This window comes from Petromyzon marinus, chromosome 9 (assembly GCF_048934315.1).
Source record: "Petromyzon marinus isolate PM22_M1 ecotype Great Lakes invasive population chromosome 9, UKy_Petmar_22M1.pri1.0, whole genome shotgun sequence".
Classification (NCBI taxonomy): domain Eukaryota; kingdom Metazoa; phylum Chordata; class Hyperoartia; order Petromyzontiformes; family Petromyzontidae; genus Petromyzon; species Petromyzon marinus.
Genome location: NC_133675.1, coordinates 6,602,525 through 6,627,126, shown reverse-complemented (window position 1 = coordinate 6,627,126; position 24,602 = coordinate 6,602,525). Strand labels below are relative to the sequence as shown.

General features: G+C 41.7%; 1 protein-coding gene across 2 annotated transcripts; it reads left to right on the top strand.

Annotated features, from left to right (window-relative positions):
* Positions 1-1,319: 1,319 nt before the first annotated feature.
* LOC116940636 (protein regulator of cytokinesis 1-like) lies at positions 1,320-16,108 on the top strand. 2 transcript variants are annotated; one of them, XM_032950730.2, is made up of 13 exons: positions 1,320-1,522; positions 4,627-4,759; positions 5,317-5,439; positions 8,107-8,340; positions 8,478-8,645; positions 9,266-9,415; positions 9,519-9,666; positions 9,789-9,925; positions 12,849-12,944; positions 13,039-13,176; positions 13,318-13,416; positions 13,603-13,677; positions 14,349-16,108. In XM_032950730.2, the coding sequence occupies exons 1-13, from the start codon at positions 1,506-1,508 to the stop codon at positions 14,430-14,432; spliced, it is 1,602 nt and encodes a 533-aa protein (XP_032806621.2). In that variant the 5' UTR covers positions 1,320-1,505; the 3' UTR covers positions 14,433-16,108. The 2 variants fall into 2 exon arrangements, with proteins under 2 accessions (XP_032806621.2, XP_032806620.2); XM_032950729.2 differs by having other exon boundaries at positions 1,321-1,522; positions 4,624-4,759.
* Positions 16,109-24,602: the final 8,494 nt, after the last annotated feature.

The window sequence follows — 24,602 nt, the reverse complement described above, 5'->3', positions numbered from 1 at the left end:
CCAAGGGAATAAAAAAATGAAAAGCTGCTGCCGGTGATGACTCGGATGAGCAGGTCGGGGAGAATGAGATCGGGTCACTTTTTAGATGGATTATTGCTCGTGGGTAGTTGTGGGTATGTGGTCAGGATTAGCTATAGTTCTAGTGTTAGGACAGTACTAACAATGGGTGCTTAGGGTTTAGGCGAGTTGCAAGTGGCTCATTGAGTAACCGTCGTTGCTTTAGGGGTAATGACTAGTTGGTAAGGTTAGTCGCTGGTTAGCTAGTTAGGTTAGTGGGGGGTTGGTTTGCTAATCTGCTCTGCCCCCAAAAATGTTTGGCCCACCTTGCAATGTGCGCAACTTGCGTCTAAAACTGCGTTCATTTTTTTTATTAAGAATGTCCTACTTTATTTCCTGAGGCACGGCTGTAATGAAGTATGTAAGTTCAGGGAATTAAGTGATACCATTTACTTTACCCTGTTGACTGGTGAGCGACTATTGAGCGAAACATCCATTTGATAAAATTACCTCTTAAGTCAGCCTTAGGTTAATGACTACTCCAAACCTTAAACGAATGCACACTAAGTATATCAGTTTCGGAGAGACAATTCACGCACATCCCCCCATGTATTTGTAAACAAAACAACGATCCATAACAACAGTATACACTTAGTCACGCCATAGGAACGTGGCATTTTCAATGAAATTCTGACAAACTAAAAATAAGCAACCCACCCCAAAACCAACATTGGACTAACTTAACTTGACTCGGGTAGCACCAAGATTTAATTTCATGGCAGCTCTAACGCGGCCACACTGAGTGAGGATAGACTTTTAAATTAAAGGGGTGGTGGTGGTGGGGGGTGTCGTAGTGGGGGGGGGGAGCGGTGGTGCAGCGGTTAGCGCCGCTGCTCTACAAACCCGGCGTCCCGAGTTCAATTCCCCCTCACGGCCACCAACACCGGTGACGATTATCTGAACCGGTCCTGGCTCACCCCTAGGTCGACTCGGCCTAAAGTGAGCACCTGATGCGGTGTGTTCAACATTCAGTTTCATTTATTTGGTATAGCCCTATGCAACCGCAACAAACAAACAAAAAAACATGAACAAGAAAACATCTTAAATTGACTAAGTCGTGGTTGCTGGCCACCCACCCCCTCGTGTTCCTTGCCGGCCTTCATAGGTGCGACTCACTAACAGCACTTGCCCCAACAGTCTGTTAAGGCTACACGGGGGATCTTTGTCTTGTTTTTGGTGGGGGGGGGAGTGAATGAACAGCGGCATGACGTCATCGCGCGTCAAGTGACGTCACTTGCCGGCAGAATAAAGTTCCGCGTTTGAACTGATAACGTCACGGCGCCGCGATCCAATTGGGGGTGGCGATGCGCGGATTTTGAATATTTAAAAAAAAATTCGTTGAGCGTGGAAGGTTGGCGTCGTGTTGGAAGTCTGTTTTATTTTCTTATCATCATCATCAAAAACAACATCATCATCAGTAGTAGTAGCACCAACTCTCGGACTTAACAATGAGCACCAACGACAGGTAAATTCACATATGAGACCACCTGCGGCGCAAATGTTATTTGTTTATCTGTTCCCTTGCCGCGCGCGCTGTGCTTAATTATATTTAGATTTTGTAAAAAAAAAATTGCAGTTTTCAACCGACTGCTCAACTGTCGCGTTTCATTTGGACACTGTTTTTATTGAGGTTATCTTATTTGAGGTGGGTATATCTTGCTCGTGTTCGATTTGAAATGTGGAACGAGGTGACCAAGCGTGTACTGTACACGAAACTCCACGGAATTGGCCTAACGTCTACAATGCAAGACGCTCTCATCGCCATGCAGAGAGTCCTGACACTTGTAAAAGCGTTCCCTTTGACGGAAATTATCACGTGGAACTTTCGAAAGTCGCGTTAATGTGTACAACTCGAATAAAGTAGCTATCCAAGGACGTTTGTAACAGCGAATAAGTATATAAGTATAAAGTAACCACGACCATCTTTTGGTTCTTTCGGTAAAGTCACCACGTAGAAATGAGATCGCGATCTGAGCGTGGATTTTGTTCGCTCCAGCGCTGTCCTCCAGACAGGTCTCGTCCCTTCACCTGATGAAGGGCCGCTTGTGTTGTGGCCGAAACGTCGTGGGAATTTTACTGCGTTATTTTATTTTATCAATTTATTATTTTATTGTCATTCTACGTGGCGGTGACTTTACCGAAAGAACCAAAGAAGATGAATCCTCGCAGTCACGAAAGCTTTAAATCGAAATTTAACCGCCTCTACGGGGAGGGATTCCACACAACCTTAAGATCATTCAACAGACTCCGGGATAAGAAGGCTCAACTAATCGAGTCTCTCACCTTTCTGAAGAGATGCCGCGACTCTAAGAGCTTAAAGGTCGCGATCTCAGCGTGGCTTTTGTTCGCTCCAGCGCTGTCCTCCAGACAGTCTCGTCCTTTCACCTGATGAAGGGCCGCTTGTGTTGTGGCCGAAACGTCGTGGGAATTTTATTGCGTTATTTTATTTAATCAATTTATTATTTTATTCTCATTCTACGTGGCGGTGACTTTACCGAAAGAACCAAAGAAGATTAATCCTCGCAGTCACGAAAGCTTTAAATCGAAATTTAACCACGACCACTCGCAGCGATTTTAGTTCATTTAATGGCGAAGGACTTCATGGTTCTTACCATGTGGTGGGGTACGGTAAATCAGAACCAGAATGTTTAAAACTTTAAACCAACGACGTGGCGTGGGTGGGGAGGCTTGCGTCCTCTTATGGGGAAATGTACACATTTTTATGTCTGTAAATTGTGATTACCACCACTATCGTGCAATATGCCCTCGGCTGGTTTACCTTTCTGTTGGGCTTTATATATAAAAAAAGGACATTGAAGAATTATTGCTTTTTAGTTAACATTACGTGAAAAAATGCGAGCATCGTCTTGTCACAGTTTCCATTTAAGAAGCAGGATAAACAATTCGAACCGAATCTTGTTTTATTGGAATAAAATGAGTTTCCGTTTTCCATAACGGATTTGGGCTACACTAATCGTGTAGCTCATTCAATTATTATTACTGAGCTGCTACCAATGATATTGGTTTTAAATTCAGTAAAAATAGGTTGCAGTCTTCACATTGGTGCACATCCATTAATTTCACGAGAAATGCACATCGAACCATGCATGTAAAAATAAATTGCAGTTTTACAATTTATGGAAATTATATGCTAATGCTACATTTAAGTTGATCCGTGAACAGAAACAATCCAAACGAATATAAAACGCATCATTCGTATTTCATAAAATCCCATTGCAACCCTCAATTATCACGATTCATCAGTTGGCTGTGGGGATACATTACAATACATGGTTTTATTTTGTGTGTGTGGCATATGTGGAAGAGGTGGCTCAGTGGTTAGTGACTGGGCTGAAACCCGGCCACCAGAGTTTTATTCCCGGCTAACAACTGTGACATCTGAACCAATTCCGGGCCTCCCCCAAACTAACACATCCCAAATTCTAGATTTAAAGCTTTCGTGACTGCAAGGATCCATACTCTTTGGTTCTGTTCGGTAAAGTCACGTAGGTAGAAATAAAATAAAACAAATCGCGACGTTTCGATTGCAACACAAGCAATCTTCATCAAGTGAGACAATCACAGCAAGAAAACTGTCTCGAGGATGGCCTGGTCCCTTCACCTGATGAGGGCCGCTTGTGTTGTGGCCGAAACGTCGTGATTTTTGTTGTTTTATTTTTTACCTACGTGACTTTACCGAATAGAACCAAAGAGTATACATCCCAAATTGAGCGATGCGGTGCGTAAACATCATCACCGAGGAGACAACGGCAGCTGGGTTTGGTGCTGGACACACCACCGCCTCGTCGGCCGTGCAGGCTTTCATAGGCGCTCAATAACAGCACTTGTCCCAACAGTCTGTTAATTTTATAGTTGAAAGGATCTTTCTTTGTGTAGTGACATCGCGGGATGTCACTGGGTAATAATGCCGGCCCTAGAGAGGCACGGCGTGCGTTGTATTAACATTGCGGACACCACTTGGATGTGGGTGCAGTACCAGCCCTAGAGGAGCTCGGTGAGCCTTGAGTGACAGCGCTGGATGGCATCACGCTTGGCGTGCAGTGCCAGCCGTACAAGATTGGGTGTGGAAGTGCCGGCCATAGGAACGGGGTTACTATAGGTCAGGGCACTCCGGTTGACCCGAGAGGACACGTGACCGGTTAAGTCTACAAAGGGCCCCAGGTGGGGGCTAGGGGTGTTCTCGTTGTCTGGGTCGAGATCCTGCTCGAGGGTTCTGGAAGGTGGTCGTGGCCAGGGGCAGAGCCAGCCACGCCGCAGAGGATATAAGCCGGGTCCCCCAGAGTGACCGGCGCTGTTGTTCATCCTGAAGAAACCTTCGTCTATGTTCTACGTTCTACAGAGTCTCCAACACGTGGACCGTGACCCAAGCTGTGGTCCGGTCCGTTGTAGCTAGTTACGGTGTGATTAGCGTAGTTAGCCTGGTAGTCACCACTTTAGGTTGTTATTCTGTAAAGGGGTAGTTACCCCGTGTGTTGGTGTTAATAAATGTGTTGCCTCCAAAGAGTACGTCTGCGACTAAATTGAACTCGCTACATTTGTGTGTAGCAGTAACATGCTGAAGCAAGGCTTACAAGAGTTTGTGATGAATGCCCTGAACCGGCTGCAAACCTTGTGGGAGGACATGGGCATCGTGAAGGTCCAGCAGGAGGAGCGAATAAAGAAGGTCAAGGACCTAGTGGAGGTGAGGACCTAGTGGAGGTGAGCACCTCAACAAGTCATGACAATGAAAGCATTTTTAAAATAGTACCTGGATGGTATGGGATTGTTGTGTATGTAAAATAATATTTTTGTCTGCCAAGACAACTAACTTCCCACTGCCATAGCCAAGTCACCCTAAGTGAATCCAACCTTATATTTCCGAAGCTAATCAGAGGTGGACTATGTTATGAATAAGTTCTACATACATGCATTAGTACTCATGCTTGACCATGAGGGTTTTGCCAGGTATTGTAGACACGACGCTGTAAGGTGGCCAGGATATGGCAGTTTTGAGTGTTATCCCAATGAGCCTGGGTTTTCACCAGTTACTCCAGTTTCCTCCCACGTTACAAACAATTATGGTCGTGGCTAAATTCCAAATTCAGGGCCCTCATGAAAAAGTATTAAGACTCGGTGTGGCATTCGTGGCTAAACAACTCATTTTTGTGTCATTTGGCAAACATTTGATACACAAGCAAAACTTAAGTCCTCGAATAACAAACATTTAACTTGCATTGCTTTTACGTTTGTGCTGCACAGCAATTGATGGAGCAAATGATTGCAGAAGAAGAGGACTTAAGGGATAGTTTAGAGGAGAGGATCCATGAGCATATGAGCAACATTCAAGAACTCTGCAAAGAGCTGACTTTGCCAGCATATGAGGTATGCTGGGAGCACGTATTATGAATTCTAAACTAACAGCAAAGGTTTTAAAGTCATGTTAAATGGGAATTGATTGTCATGTCTGCAAAATAACAATGCAAGTAAGCCCATATCGGTGCATGTGTTTTATGTCTGTTGAAATGTGCTTTTACACTTATATTGGCGAAACAATCACTCAGACGTGTGTGATTTAGTGATGATGGAATAAAAACAAATCATAGTTAAATGCTACTAATTGGAAAACGTAGCATTTGAACCTTATGGCAGTACCCTCGCATAATGTCCGTGATGCAGTCATTTTTAGTCTGTTGATGGTCGGCGATGCGGCAATTGACTCATCTCGACGAGCTGTACACGATGCACTATAGTGCATACGAGCGTTCACAGGGTTTCGGCCCAATCGTCCTTGCTGCGTTTCGACATGGCGGAGTAGCACTGATTTCGGATTGATTCGTACCCCAGTCGTGGAGTTAAGTACACCCCTGAAAAAATAGTGTCCCAGAAATAAAATATTTAATTGCCTTGGCTATTTTGTATTATTTGGTACCCCGGGGTACTGCCATAAGGATCATTTGTCAGAAAGTGACCAGTTTCTCTGGGTGAAATTCAACTAGAGTATAGATTATATTTAATTATGTGCTCTGCAAAGCCTTTGCCAAGACTGGTATGTACAACTGTTTTCTATATTGTGCTTTATTCAATATTGAGTAAATTTTTAAGAAGCGTTTTAATATGCATTTGCATAAATGTTTAATTGTGTTTATTAAATGCCGTAACATGCTTGGTTTAATTTCAGTGCAAATATCATTTATATGCAGGCATGGATTATGGCAATGACTTAGTATTCATGGTGCAAAGCAAATTAAATTTATGCTTTGTAAGGTCTGATGGAAAAATAGAAAACAATGCATACATTAAACCTAACACTCATGAATGCAACATGTTATCCATGTGTTTTGTATTATGCTGATTAAAAAATATAAATCTAAACAATACAGAATAATCGTATTTGGTTCTTTCGGTAAAGTCACGTAGAATGAGAATAAAATAATAAATTGATAAAATAAAATAACAATAATATTCTCACGACGTTTCGGCCACAACACAAGCGGCCTTCATCAGGTGAAGGGACGAGACTGTCTGGAGGACAGCGCTGGAGTGAAAAAGCCACGCTCAGATCGCGACCTTTAAGCTGTGTGAGAAGAAACAAAGCGCCTTGACAAAGGAATTGGCATAGAATTTAGCATTGAAATGGCGGAGTGATTAGCTTGTGACTGTTCACAGAAATGGCTATGTTAAAGTTAAAGCATACACATCCGCAGAGGCACCCCTTGACAAAGGAATTAGCATAGAATTTAGCATTGAAATAGCTGAGTGATTAGCTTGTAACTGGTCACAGAAATAGCTATGTTAAAGTCAGAGCATACACATTCAGAGGCACCTAGTACACATCAAACAGGAGAATTTAGCATTGAAATAACTAGGCGAATTTAGCATTGAAATAACTGAGTGATTAGCTTGTGACTGGTCACAGAAATGGCTATGTTGAAGTCAAGGCCTACACATCTGAGCTATTCACGGTAACTGGGTATACACTACAATATATAATGAATACTATATAGTGAACCAATAAAAAACTAAAATATAAATTACCTCAATGTTATCAATTAACTATATATTCTCCAATCAGCTAAGCTACCAACAATAAGTCATTATATATCACAATGCTATATGGCGAAAAAATGGGTGGATTCTTACCCTCAACTTTAGCAACACGGATAGCTACGGGCCCCGTTCAGACGGACGAGTTCATCCATGGTCGGAACAGAGAGGGGGCGAGAGACAGCTGCGAGGCGCTGTTATACTCCATGTTGTAAACCATACCATTAACCGTGGTGTGAGAGGTATTAATAGCCAATGCCAGCGAAAGAGCTGTGGTCTGAAGGTCATCGTAAAATACAATTAATTAAGAACGGAAATAGTTTAAAACATCTTTCCAATGGTTACTAAGCCAGAATCCATCTTCTCGGTTGAAATTTTCTCTGTGCTTGTATATGTGAATGGCCTCATGAACGAATCTCTCATGGTAGCCGGTTGGTTTGCAAAGAACCTCAGTCTTGGAGAAGTCAATGTCATGTGAGCCCACTGAATTATAACAGTGATCTGCCACGGCAGAGAAGTTCGTTCTACTGTGTTTCAAGTCTGCTTTATGTTCGCGGATGCGGTCCGAGATATGTCTTTGGTTTCTCCAATCTAGCTACTACCACAGAGGCACTTTAGTTTGTAAACGCCCGGGTACTGTATGTCTGGAATAACACAAGATCCTGAATAAACACAAGATCCAGGTCCGATTCAACACAGTACATAAAATCCGTGATCTAGTTCTATCTGTAAAAGATGCTGTTTCTTTACTTGAGGTGTAAGAAAATATTTCAGAAGATGAGGAAGATATTACTACTATATGAAAATGTATTTATGAGCACGTGGAAAATAAGTTGCACCATGCACAAACAATGTTCTGGGTCTGGGCAGTCATTTGTCCAGAATGATGTGCTGTATTTTAATCTTTTAGTCAATCACTTACAGCAGTGTTTAACATCACTAGGGTCTTGTAAGTATAATAATGTGCTACGTTATTGTGAGCATTTCTCTATGAATTCATTTCAGCCTGTGGAGGAGTACCTTGTGCTGCAGCTTGAGAGCCACTTGCGGCAGAAATTGCAGCAGCTGAGAGTGAAGAAGGCGGAGCGGCTTTCTGTGCTGCAGGAGCTTGAGCATCAGCAGGCTATGCTGACCAAGGCCCTGGGTGTATCATCTCACCCCAAGCCAGCTGGGTCCGTGCCTACGGAAGACGAACTCAATACTCTACGTCATTACGTCGATGGCCTGGAGCTGCAAAAGGTCACTTTTTTTCCAGGCCAGGTTTTCATGGGTTTATTACTTTGCATTGAAATGAATGTGTGTTCATGACAGGCTGATGTATTAGATGTGTCATTTACTTTGTGTTCAATGTTGTTTTTGGATTTGTTTTCCTACAGAACAGTAACTTCAAGGTGTTTGTGGCCTACAAGGAACAGATTGAAGCGTGCTTTCAAATTCTAGGTGTTGGCCCTGAAACGGAGTTTGAGAGGGAGGTGATTTTCAACAATGAGAAGTTGTGTCTGTCAGATGATGGACTTTTGAAAGTTGAAGAGCTTCTCAAAGAGGTGGTCAGGCCTGAACATTTTTGTTGTTGTCATTTTGTGTTTTGTTTGTAGTATGGAATAGAAAATAGAAAAAAAACATTAAAATGTTTCCATAAGAGGTTTTTTGGGTTATAACGCGTTAATATATATAAGGATTGAAAGTTAGACTTCTCCACAAATCTGGCTGTCGCCTGATGAAGCTAGTTGTAATTACTGGCGAAACGTCGTACTCGGATTGTAAATGTTGTGGCTTGGCTCTCCAACACACCGGTGTGCTGTACTAGTGACGAATTGGCCACGTTCTGTTTACGTGACAACCCTTACGAGTTGGCTGTGTCGGGTGGTGGCGGGTTTTAACAACACATTTATACATATTCTTAGCTCTTTCGGTAAAGTCATGTTGAATGGAAACAATAAAATAATAAAGTATATATTATATATTTTATATATATTTTATTGTTTCCCTTCAACGTGACTTTACCGAAAGAGCTAAGAATATGAATTACTGCAGTCACGAAAGCTTTAAATCAACAGTTTTACATTTACGTGATCTAACCCAAAAAAACTCTTATGGATGATATTGGTTGTGAAAGCCTACGTGTTAAACTAACTAACATTCAAATTGTTGGTTCCTTTTTCAGGTGCAGTTTAAAAAAGAAAAAGCTGAGGCAACGTGCCAAAGGCTACGCTCGGAATTGGAAGCAATGTGGAATCTTTTGCAGGTGCCTGAAAATGAGCGAAAAGAGTTTGCTGCAAAAACGCAGAGCTACCAAAAATCAGTGGAGGAAGCTGTAAGCACTGTGCAAACGAAACCCTTTTTTTTCTGTCATGTGTTGAATGATGCATATTTTTCACAATTAACTGTTTCTAACTACACTTTTTTTGTTTTACTAGCTGACTTCCGAATTGAAGAGACTAGCACAGGTGAGGAAAGACAACATAAAGTGGCTAATTATACCTATCCGGAATGAAATTGAGGGCTACTGGGGGAAGTCCTACTATGGGCAAGAGCAGAGGAAGGCATTTTCCCCATTCTATAATGGTAAGCATACACTCACTGCTTATTTTACAATATGGGAATCTCTGGTCCGGTAATTTCTTATTACCCTTATTCTGTTAAATGTCATATTTCCATTTTCTTTCTCCTAAATGTCCTTTCCACAGATGAATACACTGAAGACGTACTTGTTGAGCACGAGAGGGAGTTGGAGCGCATGAAGGGCTATTATGACCAGTACTGTAAACTTTTCTCCCTCGTTGCGAAATGGGAACAAAGCTGGAAGATGTTTCTAGAGTTTGAGGTGACATTTTTATGATATGCGACATATTTCAATATCCTTTTTACATTTTTCCAACTGGAGTTAAAAGAATTAATGCATTATCTCTGTCTATCTAACACGGGATCATGGTAACTTTCGTGAATATGATCCAATGAACACAACTTTATTGTGTTGCTATGAGGGACGTGCTATATAGAGAACTAGACAAATGGATCAAATGGTTGCCTAAGACTTGGCGATGAAAACCAATGCTAAAAGAATAAACTTTGGCCAAGCCGATAACATAATGCACTTAACCTCCTCTCAATGACATCATGATGTGTGACTTCATCTCCTGCAGTCCCACATGTGCCATGTGATGTCATTATTGTACAGATTAGAATATTTTCACTTAAAGTTTTCGTGACTGCAGGAATTCATATTCTTTGGGTCTTTCGGTAGAGTCACATAGATAGGTTCAAATAAAATAACAAATCCACTGGCTATCAACAAAGATTCGTTCATGAAGCCATCCATATATATAGACACAGACACAATTTCAATCGAGAAGATGGGTATAAACTGATAAATGATTGGAAGGACGTTATCAACCACTTTAAGTCATAACTAGCTGTGATATGTGATATTCCCATCCTACCACCTTCCGATGTTAGTTATTTTCGACTCTCTGATTTTACATTAACAGGTAAAATTTCTCACCCTAACGCAGCCACCTCGCTCACCGAGCTTGAGATTTTTTCTTAGCGATCCTCCATTAACATGCTAATCTCTCACATTAACATGCTAATCTCTCACATTAACATGCTAATCTCTCACATTAACATGATAATCTCTCACATTAACATGATAATCTCTCACATTAACATAGCCACCACAGGCAGCCTGCCGTGGAGGCCTCTTAAACGTCTTGCATTTTGTAAATTTTTACTTGGCAACCCTTTGATTGGTGGGAAAACCCACCACCGTCACGGTCGCTGACCACCACTTACATTAACATTGGCTGCTGACATTTGGGCTACGCCCATTTCAAACCTTTATAAACAGTTTGCCTTTAGAAGCCAACCCCCTCTTCCTGATGACGAACGCTTGTGTTGCGATGGAAACGTAGTTTATTGTTATTTCCTTTGAACCTATCTACGTGACTTTACCGAAAGACCCAAAGAATATAGCTTAGAATATATCACTAGTATTACTAATTACTGAGAACAAATGCATATTCTGAAGTGTTACAGAAACCATGAATATGCATAACCATTCGTCCTTGTTTCAAATACAAACCTGCTAACAATGCTTATACAGTGAGGGAAAAAAGTATTTGATCCCCTGCTGATTTTGTACGTTTGCCCACTGACAAAGAAATGATCGGTATATAATTATAACGGTAGGTTTATTTGAACAGTGAGAGACAGAATAACAACAAAATAATCCAGAAAAACGCATGTCAAAAATGTTGTAAATTTATTTGCATTTTAATGAGGGAAATAAGTATTTGACCCCCTCTCAATCAGAGATTTTTGGCTCCCAGGTGTCTTTTATACAGGTAACGAGCTGAGATTAGGAGCACACTCTGAAGGGAGTGCTGAAGGGAGTGCTCCTAATCTCAGCTTGTTACCTGTATAAAAGACAACTGTCCACAGAAGGAATCAATCATATTCCAAACTCTCCACCATGGCCAAAACCAAAGAGCTCTCCAAGGATGTCAGGGACAAGATTGTAGACCTGCACAAGGCTGGAATGAGCTTCAAGACCATTGCCAAGCAGCTTGGTGAGAAGGTGACAACAGTTGGTGCGATTATTCGCAAATGGAAGAAACACAAAAGAACTGTCAATCTCCCTCGGCCTGGGGCTCCATGCAAGATCTCCCCTCGTGGAGTTGCAATGATCATGAGAACAGTGAGGAATCAGCCCAGAACTACACGGGAGGATCTTATCAATGATCTCAAGGCAGCTGGGACCATAGTCGCCAAGAAAACAATTGGTAACACACTACGCCGTGAAGGACTGAAATCCTGCAGTGCCCGCAAGGTCCCCCTGCTCAAGAAAGCACATATACATGCCCGTCTGACGTTTGCCAATGAACATCTGAATGATTCAGAGGACAACTGGGTGAAAGTGTTGTGGTCAGATGAGACCAAAATGGAGCTCTTTGGCATCAACTAAACTTGCTGTGTTTGGAGGAGGAGGAGGAATGCTGCCTATGACCCCAAGAACACCATCCCCACCGTCATACATGGAGGTGGAAACATTATGCTTTGGGGGTGCTTTTCGGCTCAGGGGACAGGACAACTTCACCGCATCAAAGGGACGATGGACAGGGCCATGTACCGCCAAATCTTGGGTGAGAACCTCCTTCCCTCAGCCAGGGCATTGAAAATGGGTCGTGGATGGGTATTCCAGCATTACAATGACCCAAAACACACGGCCAAGGCAACAAAGGAGTGGCTCAAGAAGAAGCACATTAAGGTCCTGGAGTGGCCTAGCCAGTCTCCAGACCTTAATCCCATAGAAAATCTGTGGAGGGAGCTGAAGGTTCGAGTTGCCAAACATCAGTCTCAAAACCTTAATGACTTGGAGAAGATCTGCAAAGAGGAGTGGGACAAAATCCCTCCTGAGATGTGTGCAAACCTGGTGGCTAACTACAAGAAACGTCTGACCTCTGTGATTGCCAACAAGGGTTTTGCCACCAAGTACTAAGTCATGTTTTGCAGAGGGGTCAAATACTTATTTCCCTCATTGAAATGCAAATCAATTTATAACATTTTTGACATGCGTTTTTCTGGATTTTGTTGTTATTCTGTTTCTCACTGTTCAAATAAACCTACCATTAAAATTATATACTGATCATTTCTTTGTCAGTGGGCAAACGTACAAAATCAGCAGGGGATCAAATACTTTTTTCCCTCACTGTACATCTTAAGCTTGAGTGTCTCCGCTTGTTGAACAGCAAAAAGCAGCAGATCCAAATCGATTTGCTAACCGTGGAGGGAATCTACTTAAAGAGGAGAAGGAAAGAGCTAAACTGCAGAAAATGCTTCCCAAGGTACAGTTCCAAAAATGCACAATAGTCATGTGCTGCATGAGCGTGGCATTGTGCGAGGAGCGCTTGTTAAAAGTGTGCTGTGGTACATTGACAGCTGGAGGAGGAGCTGGCAGTGCAAGTTGGGGAATGGGAGGAAGCCCAAGGCTGCAAGTTTCTCGTTGACGGATGCAACTTTCTGGCATACATCTCCATGCAGCACGAGAGGAACAGAGAGCGAGAGAAGCAGGAGAGGGTACGTGAGTACAAGTAGTTTGAGCATTGTTTATGCTTGTGCAAAGGCAAACTTTCAAGATTTATTCACTCTTTAATTAACCAGTGAGGTCAGTTTTGTCTTGTATCTGTCCGTTAACACTGGAAATGCTGTTCCTTTCAGCAATTGAGGAAAGACAAATCGGAAGATGTAAGCAACACTACAAGAACTGCACAGAAGCGACCATTTATTGGCACCCTTCTTGGCAGCAAAATCAGAAAGGTAATCTGTAGCCTGTGCACTCGGATATACAGCAAATATGATGAGCTTGTATGTGCTGATATTTTGTTGAATGTAATAAATGTGTCACTTGGTCAACAAAAGCAATGGTATGCGTAAGGAAGAATGTCATCTTAAATCTAAAATGTTGACGTGAGTCTACCTAAAATAAGCCTTTTTTTCTTCCAGTTGAACCCAACTCCAACTGGATCACCAACCCTTGCTGACTTCACTGCTCGCAAGCCTCATTTGTCTGCGACAAGGGTCCGTAGAATACATCTGTCGTGTATAGTCATATTTAGAGAAGACAATCGAAATATATTCATGTTACTGTACTTTAATGTAATATCCTGTTTGTTTACATGCTATATCGTACAATTGTCATTCATTGCCAATGCTTTTATCTTTTCACGTGTTTTTTTGTATTGATTGCTAACACTTAAGCTGTTCAATTTATTTCCAGCTAGGGTGTGAATATTTCACAATTTTTCTAACATTTTTCATTGCACTGCTGGATGACAGTTTACCCAGCTGTGTCAGTCATGGGAGTTTTTGACTATACTTTACCACACTAGTCAAATCAGGGTTGGTGAAAGGAAGATGTGGGGGTCTTACAGGGGCCGGTTGAGAACTCAAGGATTCATAGCACAGTGGGCTAACCACTTTTTCCTTTGTGAGTGTACAGCATTTTCACTTTATGGTGTGCATTCAATAGGCTGTTTTACTTAAAAGTTCCTCAGTTTCCTGATAAAATAGTTTGAACGTAATTTATTAATTTTCCTTTGATTACGGTGTGCAGCAAGTGCAGCCAAATCCATTACTCTACTGCACTTCTATGCCTCTCTGTTCCATCCCTCATTATCTGCAGAGTGTGATAAGACCCTTATCCGGCAGTGGATTCACATGTAATTTATTTATGTTGTGTGTTGATTTAGGCCCAAGCCACACCACAGCGTGGATCGCAGTCTCAACGTCCCTTGCAGAAAGATCAAAATAAAGAGAACGTCATCGCACCGTAATGGTCACCAGAGTCCCACCTGGACTTTGCCTCCAGTGTCACCCTGGATGCTCTTGCCGATAGGTCCAGCCAGCTCTGCCTGCTGTTGTGACGTTTTGATATGGCTTTTTTACACTCCGAAAAGGATTACTTACCATATTCTATACCACAAACTTGCATAGTTAAGGAGCACTTATTTACAACTCTGCTCCTTGCATTTTTATACAATAATAATAAACACGTGTAGATTGGTAAATGTGTAATGTTTTACTATTATTAGGAAAGAGAGGAGTTTGATAACCACCTATTTGAAATGGTCTATCAACGTATTACAAATCAACCTCCGGTTCTGTACTCTTTTTGGACTTGACATCTTCAACATGTATTATGAACAGTTTATATATGATTTTAAAATGGTTGAAAAAGTACGCCATTTCTACATAGTTTATTTTTGTTTCATGATTAAAATGAATTGTTCTTCCATTATGAAATTAAAGGTACTCTGTAGTGTGCATTTTTACTTGTATTTTGTGTTCTTTGGTTCTTTCGGTAAAGTCACGAAAGAACCAAAGAAGATGAATCCTTGCAGTCACGAAAGCTTTAAATCGAAATTGTATTTTGTGGTTTCCAACACCAGAGGGACCCCTCACACCAGTGTCTCTGATATACAGTACTGTAAAGCAAAAATGAATGTACGTCATTCTTGCAAAGCTTTTGTTTTACTTGAAATGAAACAGTCTCATCAAGTACAATCTACCACACAGCTGTGTTTTATAATGTTACACATTGTTATGGTGAAAGTTATTTTTAAATATTGGAGTGAACCTAGGCTTCGTGAAACTTTAACAGGATATGCCAAAACTTTAAATACTGTAACTGGCTGTTGTATAGTCTTTAAATATGTATATCACTGCACATTAAATGTTGGCTTGTATCATTTTTAAGTCTCATGCAATAACTCTTAAGTGCATTATGCAGTAATTAAACATTTATGCATTAATTTGACATCACAAGGTGATGTATGTGCAGTTAAAATGTAATTGGAATTGGCTGCCATTTAATATGTTAGTAAAAAAAATTATATAGCATCACTTAACTTGATTAGGGAGCATCCTGGTTGAAATTCGAGTAACGCAGTACTGCACATGGGATAAATTATTCAATTAAGCGCATGCGCTGGTGTACTTAATGATACAATGACCATTGAGCAGCGTTGGCAAAAAAAGTATAGAATTGTTTTTAAAACGAGTATGTAAGTTATCAACAATTAGTTTGGGAATGAGTGATTTTTATCTGGTTAACAATAAAACATCTTCAACATACCGAAAATGTTACATGAGCAAACAGGATTTTGTATTTTTGAGTAAACATACTTTTGCAAGTGCCCTCTTTTCTAGCACGTGTTTCATTGTCTTCAGCGTTACGGTTTACAGCTACGCGCGCGTTTATTTTAACTTAATATCACTGAATACTTCGTATGCATGGTGCAGATTATTCTGTGGGTGAAAATAAAGTTTGAAGCTGTGGAATGTGGTCATTGTTCGTTTCAGCAGCCTTCATGCTGTCCCGTGGCGCAGCGATGTGGATATAAATCACTTCTGCATTGCTGTGCCGCTGTATCTTCCTGTTTTGTATGTAAAGCATAATTGTCCTGCTATAGAAGAACAAGTGGCCAAATAAATAAACCTTCATTCAGAACGTTGTACGTGTGCTTTCTATAGCCAATGGTTATAATTGTAAACGCTGTCTGTTCAACCCGTGGAAGGCAAGACTGGACAGCATAATTGGATGTTTTCATGAAGCATTTTTAACATTCCTTTATGTACCCAGAGTTCAAATTTGAACGCCCCATGTTCAGTTTAATCACAAATTGTGTTTTTGTTCTTGGGAGTTGAATTTGTTTTATTTAACAGACTGCTTGTCAATCCTCTAATGAATGCAGGGACTACCCATGCCGTCCCGGCCATGGAGATTGTATATACGTTACTGGATTTCTCGATGGTCAGTGTTGAAGGGGCCCAGGTAACGCTTCAGAGGCACTCCAAGATTGAAACAACAAAGAAGAAATGATGACGCGTGCATTGTGATCGGAGTTGCTCCATATTGTCATTGGGACACTTGTGTTTGTGGACCGAGGGAATGTTTTCCCCACGCATTTTTGTACAGTGCTTGTGTGTCTGCATATGAATCATTTGGCGGGGTCCCGCAAAAATCAGGTCAATAATGATTATTTTTCAGTCCTCCCACTCGTGATCCCGCAAGGACACCGGACGGACCCCTCCAGGGCTGCTGTTCATTCTCGCCGCCTGCTTGCGCCAACAAGCGCCAGCAGGCGGCGATCAACACGATGGGCGCCACCCCACCGGCAAAACGCAAGCCCCGGGGGACGTCCGTCGCAGTCGCGCGCGGTGACAACGCCCTCCGGTCAGCCGTCGATCCTCAACTTATTTGCCAAGGCGAGCCTGCCGCCCCCCAGTGAATTTAACGTGTTTATGTAATTTGTCAACTTTTTACGAAACTTAGTGCCCCGAGTAGCTCTCGACGAGGCCAATCGATTGACCACTAGTTTTGTTGTCGGTAAGGCAAGACTCGTGTCGCTACGTGGTTTTTCCCACCCCGGGGCAGTGATGGGACCCCGGGGTCCCGCCAATTGCTTCATATGTGGAGTGAGTCCAACTGAGTCGCAGACGTTCTTTAGAGGCAACACTTTTATTGTAACATCAACCTGCTAACAAAGGGGTAACTGCCCCTTCACCAGATACAGCCTAGGGTGATGACCACCCAGCTAACTACACTATACGTAGGAGTTACAGCTACGAAGGGTCAGATCCTCACACGGGTCCCCGACCACGTGTTGATGCCTCGTAGGACGTAGAGCTTCAGCTTGTCGAATGCAGCGACCCCGGTTCCTCTCAGGGACCCACCTTATATCCTCCCATGGGTAGGTGCCGCTCCGCCCTCGGCCCCGCCCACCTTCTCGAGCGTTCGAGCTCCCTCTCGAGAGCTCTCCCCGGACACGTGATCACCCCCTAGCCCTCCCACCTGGGGGCCTCTCTGTGGACACTCCGGATCACGTGTCCGCGGGGTCAACCAGAGTGCCATGGCCCGGGGCAACCCTGCCTCTGGGCTGACACTCTCCCACTCCCCCTGGTGGGAGCCCGCACTGCACGCGCTATGCGCGGTGTCCGCGCTATCCCAGCGCTCACCAAGCCCCGCTAGGGCTGGTACTACACCCGCCTGCGGGGTGTACGCGGTGACGGTGCGTCGCACGCCGTGCTGTGCTCGAGCCGGACTCAGGCAGAAACCCACCCGGTGCTGTCCGCGATGTCGGGACATCGCACGTGCCACGGCCCTCTCAGGCCGGCACCATACAGTGACATCCCCCGATCACACTGTATGGTGCATGGACTGCCAAGAGAACTGTTTGGGTATGGGGTTATATTTAGGTTCATGCTGCAAGAAATGCCACGGCCAACGATGACGGCTTTTAGTGAGAATCATTGGTATCACGTATCTTGTTTTTAATTGTATAAAGTATTGCACAATGATGTCACATTTTGATAGTGTACCATATATAGCGAGATAAAAGCAACCGATGGGCTATTTAATGGATATCTGTTAACAACCAGGAATTGAACAGCTTGATGTGAATTGCGATGCCAATCGTTAATCTGTAAAGGTGGTTGAGAGAAACGGGCCCTCTCGGGAACTTTTCATGTCTACAGTTTCACCCGATGACCTTAATGCATTGCTAAAGCCGCAAAAGCAATGTGATCTTCGTATTGAACCTCCGTTGAAAAAAAAAACACAAAGCAAGACCTAAGTCTTTCGAGGTTATAAAACGCTTGAATTGATTCAGCTGGGTTATGCACTTTCAAATAGTTTATACTTAAGCAAGAGCAAACACTAAACTTGGCAGCAGACATGTAACAACCCAGCCCTGGTGATTAGATGAATGTTCATGGCTCGGGGATCACGATTTGATTCATGAGGTAATTATTGTTTGTTGTATTTCATTTGTGTTGTTAGAACTGTGTCTCATAGCATGTTGTTTTTACTGTCTTTGGTACGCATAAGCATTGTGTGTTTGCCTGTCCGTATATTCTGCACACTGCCTCTCTCTCACGAATATCTGTTTCATTTGTATTTTCTCGTTTTGTTTTTACTATGTTATTGTCTGCTTTATATGCTCTGGACTCATGTGCAATTTTGTAGTCAATAAAATATTGCCTCACGCACTCAATTGTACTATGTATTGTTTCTAATGTCCGATTCCCTCCATTAACCCTAGAATACCCACGCATAACTTTTGCACGAATCAAATATAATCATGAGCATCATAATCTTAATTTGAACGATACATGGCCACACTACGTTGGGAAGTATGTCATTACGCTGAGAGAATTGGGATAATATTCATATTTAACATTTTACTTGAGTGTGATTGGGCGTGTGACTTCTCCGTCGACTACAAAGGCGAAAACGACGATCTAGGAATGAGAAAGTAACAAGATAGTGAAGTTAGCAGTGACTACAGATATAATCCTCGCCGATTGTCACTCTGAACAAACCAACTCCTCTAGAATGGCTGTTCTCTCCAAGACAACTAAGCATATGTCAATTGTATACATTGTTAATCAGGAAAATTTTATTTTTTATTTCTCCTTATTGGGCCCCATGGTGTAAATTGTATTTCCCTTAAAGGAAACAGTGTTGGTGAAAAATGTGTCGATTTTTTCTAACCGTACATTGGTGGTTTTTAGAGCAGTAACAGTATACAGCACCAGTTTTGGAACCTTAATGCTGTCTGAGCATTGCAACTGTACTCACTGGTAAACTAAACTGATCTTTTTTATTAGGTAAGGCTCGCTGAGCTATAAAACTCTCTTTCAGACGCAACTTGGCCACAAATGATAGCTCAACGAATTAGCTTCTCAGTTGGAATTTTACAGTAGCCAAATACTCTAAACGCGTGTTTCTAAATGTGAAGGGAAAAACCGGAGGACCAGATAATAAATCCACGCGACCACGGGGATAACATGCAAACTCCAAATATACAGGCGTGTTGGTCGGGATCGAACCCACGACCTTCTGTATTCCAGACGAGGCAGTGAGCATCTCATCACCACATTTCTCATCATGTCATAGACCGACATAATTCTCTGTTTGCCTTTGGTGGTCTACAGAGGTCAGGTGGCAAGAGAGCGGCTTAAGCAACAACTCATGTTGAAGTCACGCACGCAGTCATATCCAAATAAGTAAAAAAAAATAATCAAGGCCTTGGAAACCTAAAATTAGGCTACTAGCTTGGGCATATACAGTGCTGGTTATAATCGATATTGAACTCAACATAATCCTCGTAGGGAACATAAATAACAAACAATAAATAAGCACACATTATTTCTCCATTTACCTGCCTTTTCACAAAACAAATAAACGTATTTGTTTACACAACCCTTTAATCGCACAGCCTTCTTGGAGTGCATTTTTCAGAAGCATTGATTCCAGACAAGACAAACAAACTCTGAAACGATTTTGACAAACAATCAGCAGTCAAGTTTTCTTGAATCAAGGCTCGTGATCTGACAATCATACAAGCAAGGACACTCTCTTTACGACATGGGTCTTAGTTCGCTGCAACATTATACATTACTCAAAATCATCGTAAGCAACGTTACGTAAAATACGTAATTAATTATGGAGAAATAAAATGGAGTAAACTATATTGTCGCATTAAGGCAGTGGTATAACGCTGTTTGAAGCCAGTAAAAGTCTCTGTTTTGGCATACATTTGCCTTGAGGGAGACGTCATCGTGTAATGAAAACCAAGCTAGTGTACCTGTTTAAATTGGCAAGAAGCTTCTGGGAACAATATAGAATATAATTTCAAATTGATATTGTATGCAAAATGTATCTATACTTATATTCTTAGTTTTTTCGGTAAAGTCACGTTGAAGAGAAACAACAAAATATATATAAAATTGTTTTATATATATTGTTTTATATATATTTTGCTATTTTGTTGTTTCTCTTCAACGTGACTTTACCGAAAAAAACTAAGAATATGAATTACTGCAGTCACGAAAGCTTTAAATCAGTATCTATACTTGTTAAGAATTGCATTGATGTGAGAAAAGTTGTTGTTGATGGTATATAGAAACACGTGAAATCTGTCACGTCATTGATACAAGCATTTGTTTGTCCTGTTATGTATGTACAGGGCATTTTACGTGCTGTTAATGTGAATCGTAAGTGGGCAGTGTTGCTAAGTATGTTTCAGTTTGTTGTGCTTAGGCCTGCGGAAGCAAAGTGTCACTAAGCTGCTATCTCAAGGAGCCACCTGGACTAATTTAACCTTTTAATAACAATGTGAGAATAGGAATATTTAATTGCAAAGTGTAGAAAGTATTTTTTTAAAGCAATGCTCGGTCAATTTTCCTTTAATTTTGCAAAACATTAGGTTACATTTTAATTGAAAGTTATAAACTATATATAAAACAATGCAAAATCGAAAGGTTTTAGATGGTCTGCTTAACAGGAAATTTAAATTTTAGTTTTAACACCACATGGAAATGGAAAGTTTAAAGGTGCAGCCCTGAAACAGCTTTCCCCTGCCACTTCTTGTGCAAGGGCCTTTGCTCGAGGAACTATAGATAGGGCTTCTCTGGAGGGTATTGTGGCCTCCTCTTCCACGTTGGACAGATGTCTTGGAAGGGGTAGAAATACCCACATTTTATCCAACCACAGATCGACCTGCCGCTCGACATACGAGTGTACCCAATTATACTGCTGGGTTTGACAAAGGTGGTGAGACTTAGGAAACTTGCCCATTATATGAACTGCCTTGCCAAGAGATCACACGACCTATTTCGGGATTGCAAGTCCAGTGTGTTAACCATTGCACGATAGCAGCATGAATCCCCGAATAAACATCCTTAAATATCATTGAGGTCAAACTCCCACAAATTAACAGTGTATCTTCAAGCATCTGTATTTATCCACATGGTTAGCATTAAATAACTGGAAAAATCAATATAATCTAAAGTATAAAGATCTTCTACTTTTTCCTGTTTTGGATTTCAGGAATGGATTTTAGTGTGTACTCTTTTGCAAATTATTAGCTCAATATGAAATGTATTATTTTGTAATTTGAAAACCTTAATATGACTATAAGTACTATATAGCTTCAAAGAAAATAACAAAAAAACTACGATGTTTCGATTGCAACACAAGCAATCGTCATCAGGAGAAAAAAATAGCGGAAAGCTGCTGAGGAAGAATGTTTTAAGGTTTGAAATGGGTGTAGCCCAAGGCTCAAAAGCGAAGTGGGCGGAGCTAGTCATGTTAAAGTGGGAAATTTGCATGTAAATGTAAGATCGGAGAGCTACCTCCACGACGACTAAGCTGCGGAGGTGGCCATTGTATTGTGAGAGATTAGCATGTCAATGTAAGATCGCAGAGCCACCGCCACATCGAGGAAAACGAGCAACGGTGGCTGTGTTAGTGAGACATTTAACCTGTTAATGTAAAGACATTTAACCTGTTAATGTAAAACCAGAGAGTCGAAAATAACTACTATCATCGGAAGATAGGATGGAAACATCACAGCCAATTATGACTTAAACTGGTTAATAACGTCCTTCCAATGATTGCTCAGTTTGTACCCATTTTCTCGGTTGAAATTGTGTCTGTCTATATATATGGATGGCTTCATGAACGAATCTTTGTTGATAGCCAGTGGGCTTGCAAAGTACCTTCGTCTTAAAGAAATCGATTTTGTGTGAGCCCATCGCATTAAAACAATGATCAGCCACGGCCGAGGTATTGGTCCTACCGTGTTTCAGATCTGCCTCATGTTCACGAACACGGTCCGAGACATGTCGCTTAGTTTCCCCAATGTAACTACTGCCGCAGACACAGTTTAGTTTGTAGACGCCGGGGTATTGCATGTCAGGAATCACATCCTTCACAAATGGGATCAGATCACGAATTTTATGTACTGTGTTAAATCGAACCTGGATTTTGTGTTTGCTCATGATTTTGGAAATATTTTTAGTGACCCCTGCTATGTATGGCAAGGTGATGGTTTTGATTGGGTCCTCAGATGGTTCTTTCCAAACGGTTGGCGTGATAATTTTACGGATTGTGTGGTCTGAATATCCATTCATCTTGAGAGCTTGGTGTACGTATGCCAGTTCACTGGCTAGGTGATGATGGTCGGAAATACATCGAGCTCTATGGCATAGAGTTTTGATGAGGGAATTCTTCTGGGATGGATGGTGGTGGGAGTTAGGTTTTAGGTAGGCATCCGTATGGGTGGCTTTCCTGTAAACAGTGTCCCATTAAGCCATCTGGTCTATTTTCAATTAAAACATCCAAGAATGGTAACTTGCCATCCTTTTCCACCTCCATGGTGAATTTGATGGCTGGATGTATGGAATTGATGAGGTTGAGGAATTAGTTCAGAGCTGGTCGGCCATGTGGCCAGATGACAAACGTGTCATCTACGTACCTCTTCCACAAAGACGGACATCGAGTGGATGCCTGGATGGCATCTGTCTCAAATTTTCCATGAAAACATTGGTCTACACCCATTTCAAACTTTGAAAACATCCTGCCTCAGCAGCTTTCCCGTTATTTTTTTCTCCTGATGACGATTACTTGTGTTGCGATCGAAACGTCGTACTTTTTTGGTTATTTTCTTTGAACCTATCTACGTGACATTACCGAAAGACCCAATAATATGAATTCCTGCAGTGACGAAAGCTTTAAGTCAAAATATAAGTACTTTGATGTCAACAGTGGTTATAGTTTAAATAGTCTGACATTAATGTCGTAGCTTCGAACTCAAAGTGAAGTTTTAAAATAAAAGTCAAAACCAAAATATATCTCACGCGACATCTGCTGGATGAAGGTCTTTCTCTATGCAATGTTGGTCAAGAGGTTTGTTTGAGTAGACTTCACCACACAATTCAGCCCGGGTTCAAATGGGGGGGGGGGGGGGGCGGCTCAGGCCTGGTTCAGATATTGTTTCTTTTTTTATGTGAGCCGTGGCCGGGTATCTAACTCAGGTAACCGGTTTAAGAGTGAAATGTGCTAATCACTGCTCCACTGCTCCACCTAATTCAATATATATTGCAAAAGAAGTCCACTTTGGATTATATTTTGTGGAATTATTGGTGGTGTTTAATTCCCTTTCCTTTAATACACTGTATTTATTTTATTCCCTGAAATAACATTTGTGTAGAATATTTTACTGCGGGTTATATGAAGGGCTTTTAGCTGTTTGCTTCAGCTGTCAGTGGTTGTGCTAAATATGAGAGCAGGACTTGTATTGTGAAAAGAAAGTATATGGACGTGGCAAACTAAAATATCATTCACGATCCGACGGTGGAAGTATTGGGATTCTCTCTTCCACGACGACTATGGACCCCATTGAACCGCACTCGAACACAACACGGCAGATGCGCGAACACGTTCCAGAAATGGAAGATCACAGAATCGCCCAACTGCAACTGTGGAGAAGTCCAAACCATCAAGCACCTCACCGATGAATGCTCCATCCATGCACATCCTGGCGGTATCGCTGAAATCCACACTGCGTCAACCCCACATCATTGGACTGGAAGAGGAACCTTTGCATTCATTTATGACGATCATTAACAAAAAATAAAAACTGTTGCTTTTCACAATGCCATACGAAAGAAGAAGTATTAAACCAAAAACAGCTACCAAATGACCTTGTGTTGGCAAGGAACAGGTTTATTTAAACAAAATACTAAAAAAACACTCAATTATTTGTTCATTGAATCTAATATTTGTACGTAATCTCACACATACCTAAGTAGAAATCCGCTACGGTCATGTCTGAAACTGCGTATAATTATCAACCTTTTCTATGAAGTTGATTTCCAATATGCCAACTGGAAACACAGTTTGAAAAGAATAATCTTCAAATCAATAAAGCTGAGTTTTTTAATAATTAATACTATGGAATCGATTAACTAAAAATACAGAGTATGCAAATGACGGTCCTTTAGGGTTATTAGAAAAACAGCCAATGTATTCTATTTAGTACCGTTTTAATAATGACGTCAAGATTGAAGTCGGACCTCAGTCCGCGGAGCTTTGTACCCCCCCCCCGCCCCTCCTTGTTGTGGTCTGTGCCTTATACTGGGCTCTTGTTATGTTG

Excerpts from the sequence above, each read along its gene's own strand:
- LOC116940636 (XM_032950729.2), top strand. Across the intron at positions 4,760-5,316 it reads AGGTCAAGGACCTAGTGGAG|CAATTGATGGAGCAAATGAT; the intron begins GTGAGGACCTAG and ends TGTGCTGCACAG. Across the intron at positions 8,646-9,265 it reads TTGAAGAGCTTCTCAAAGAG|GTGCAGTTTAAAAAAGAAAA; the intron begins GTGGTCAGGCCT and ends TTCCTTTTTCAG.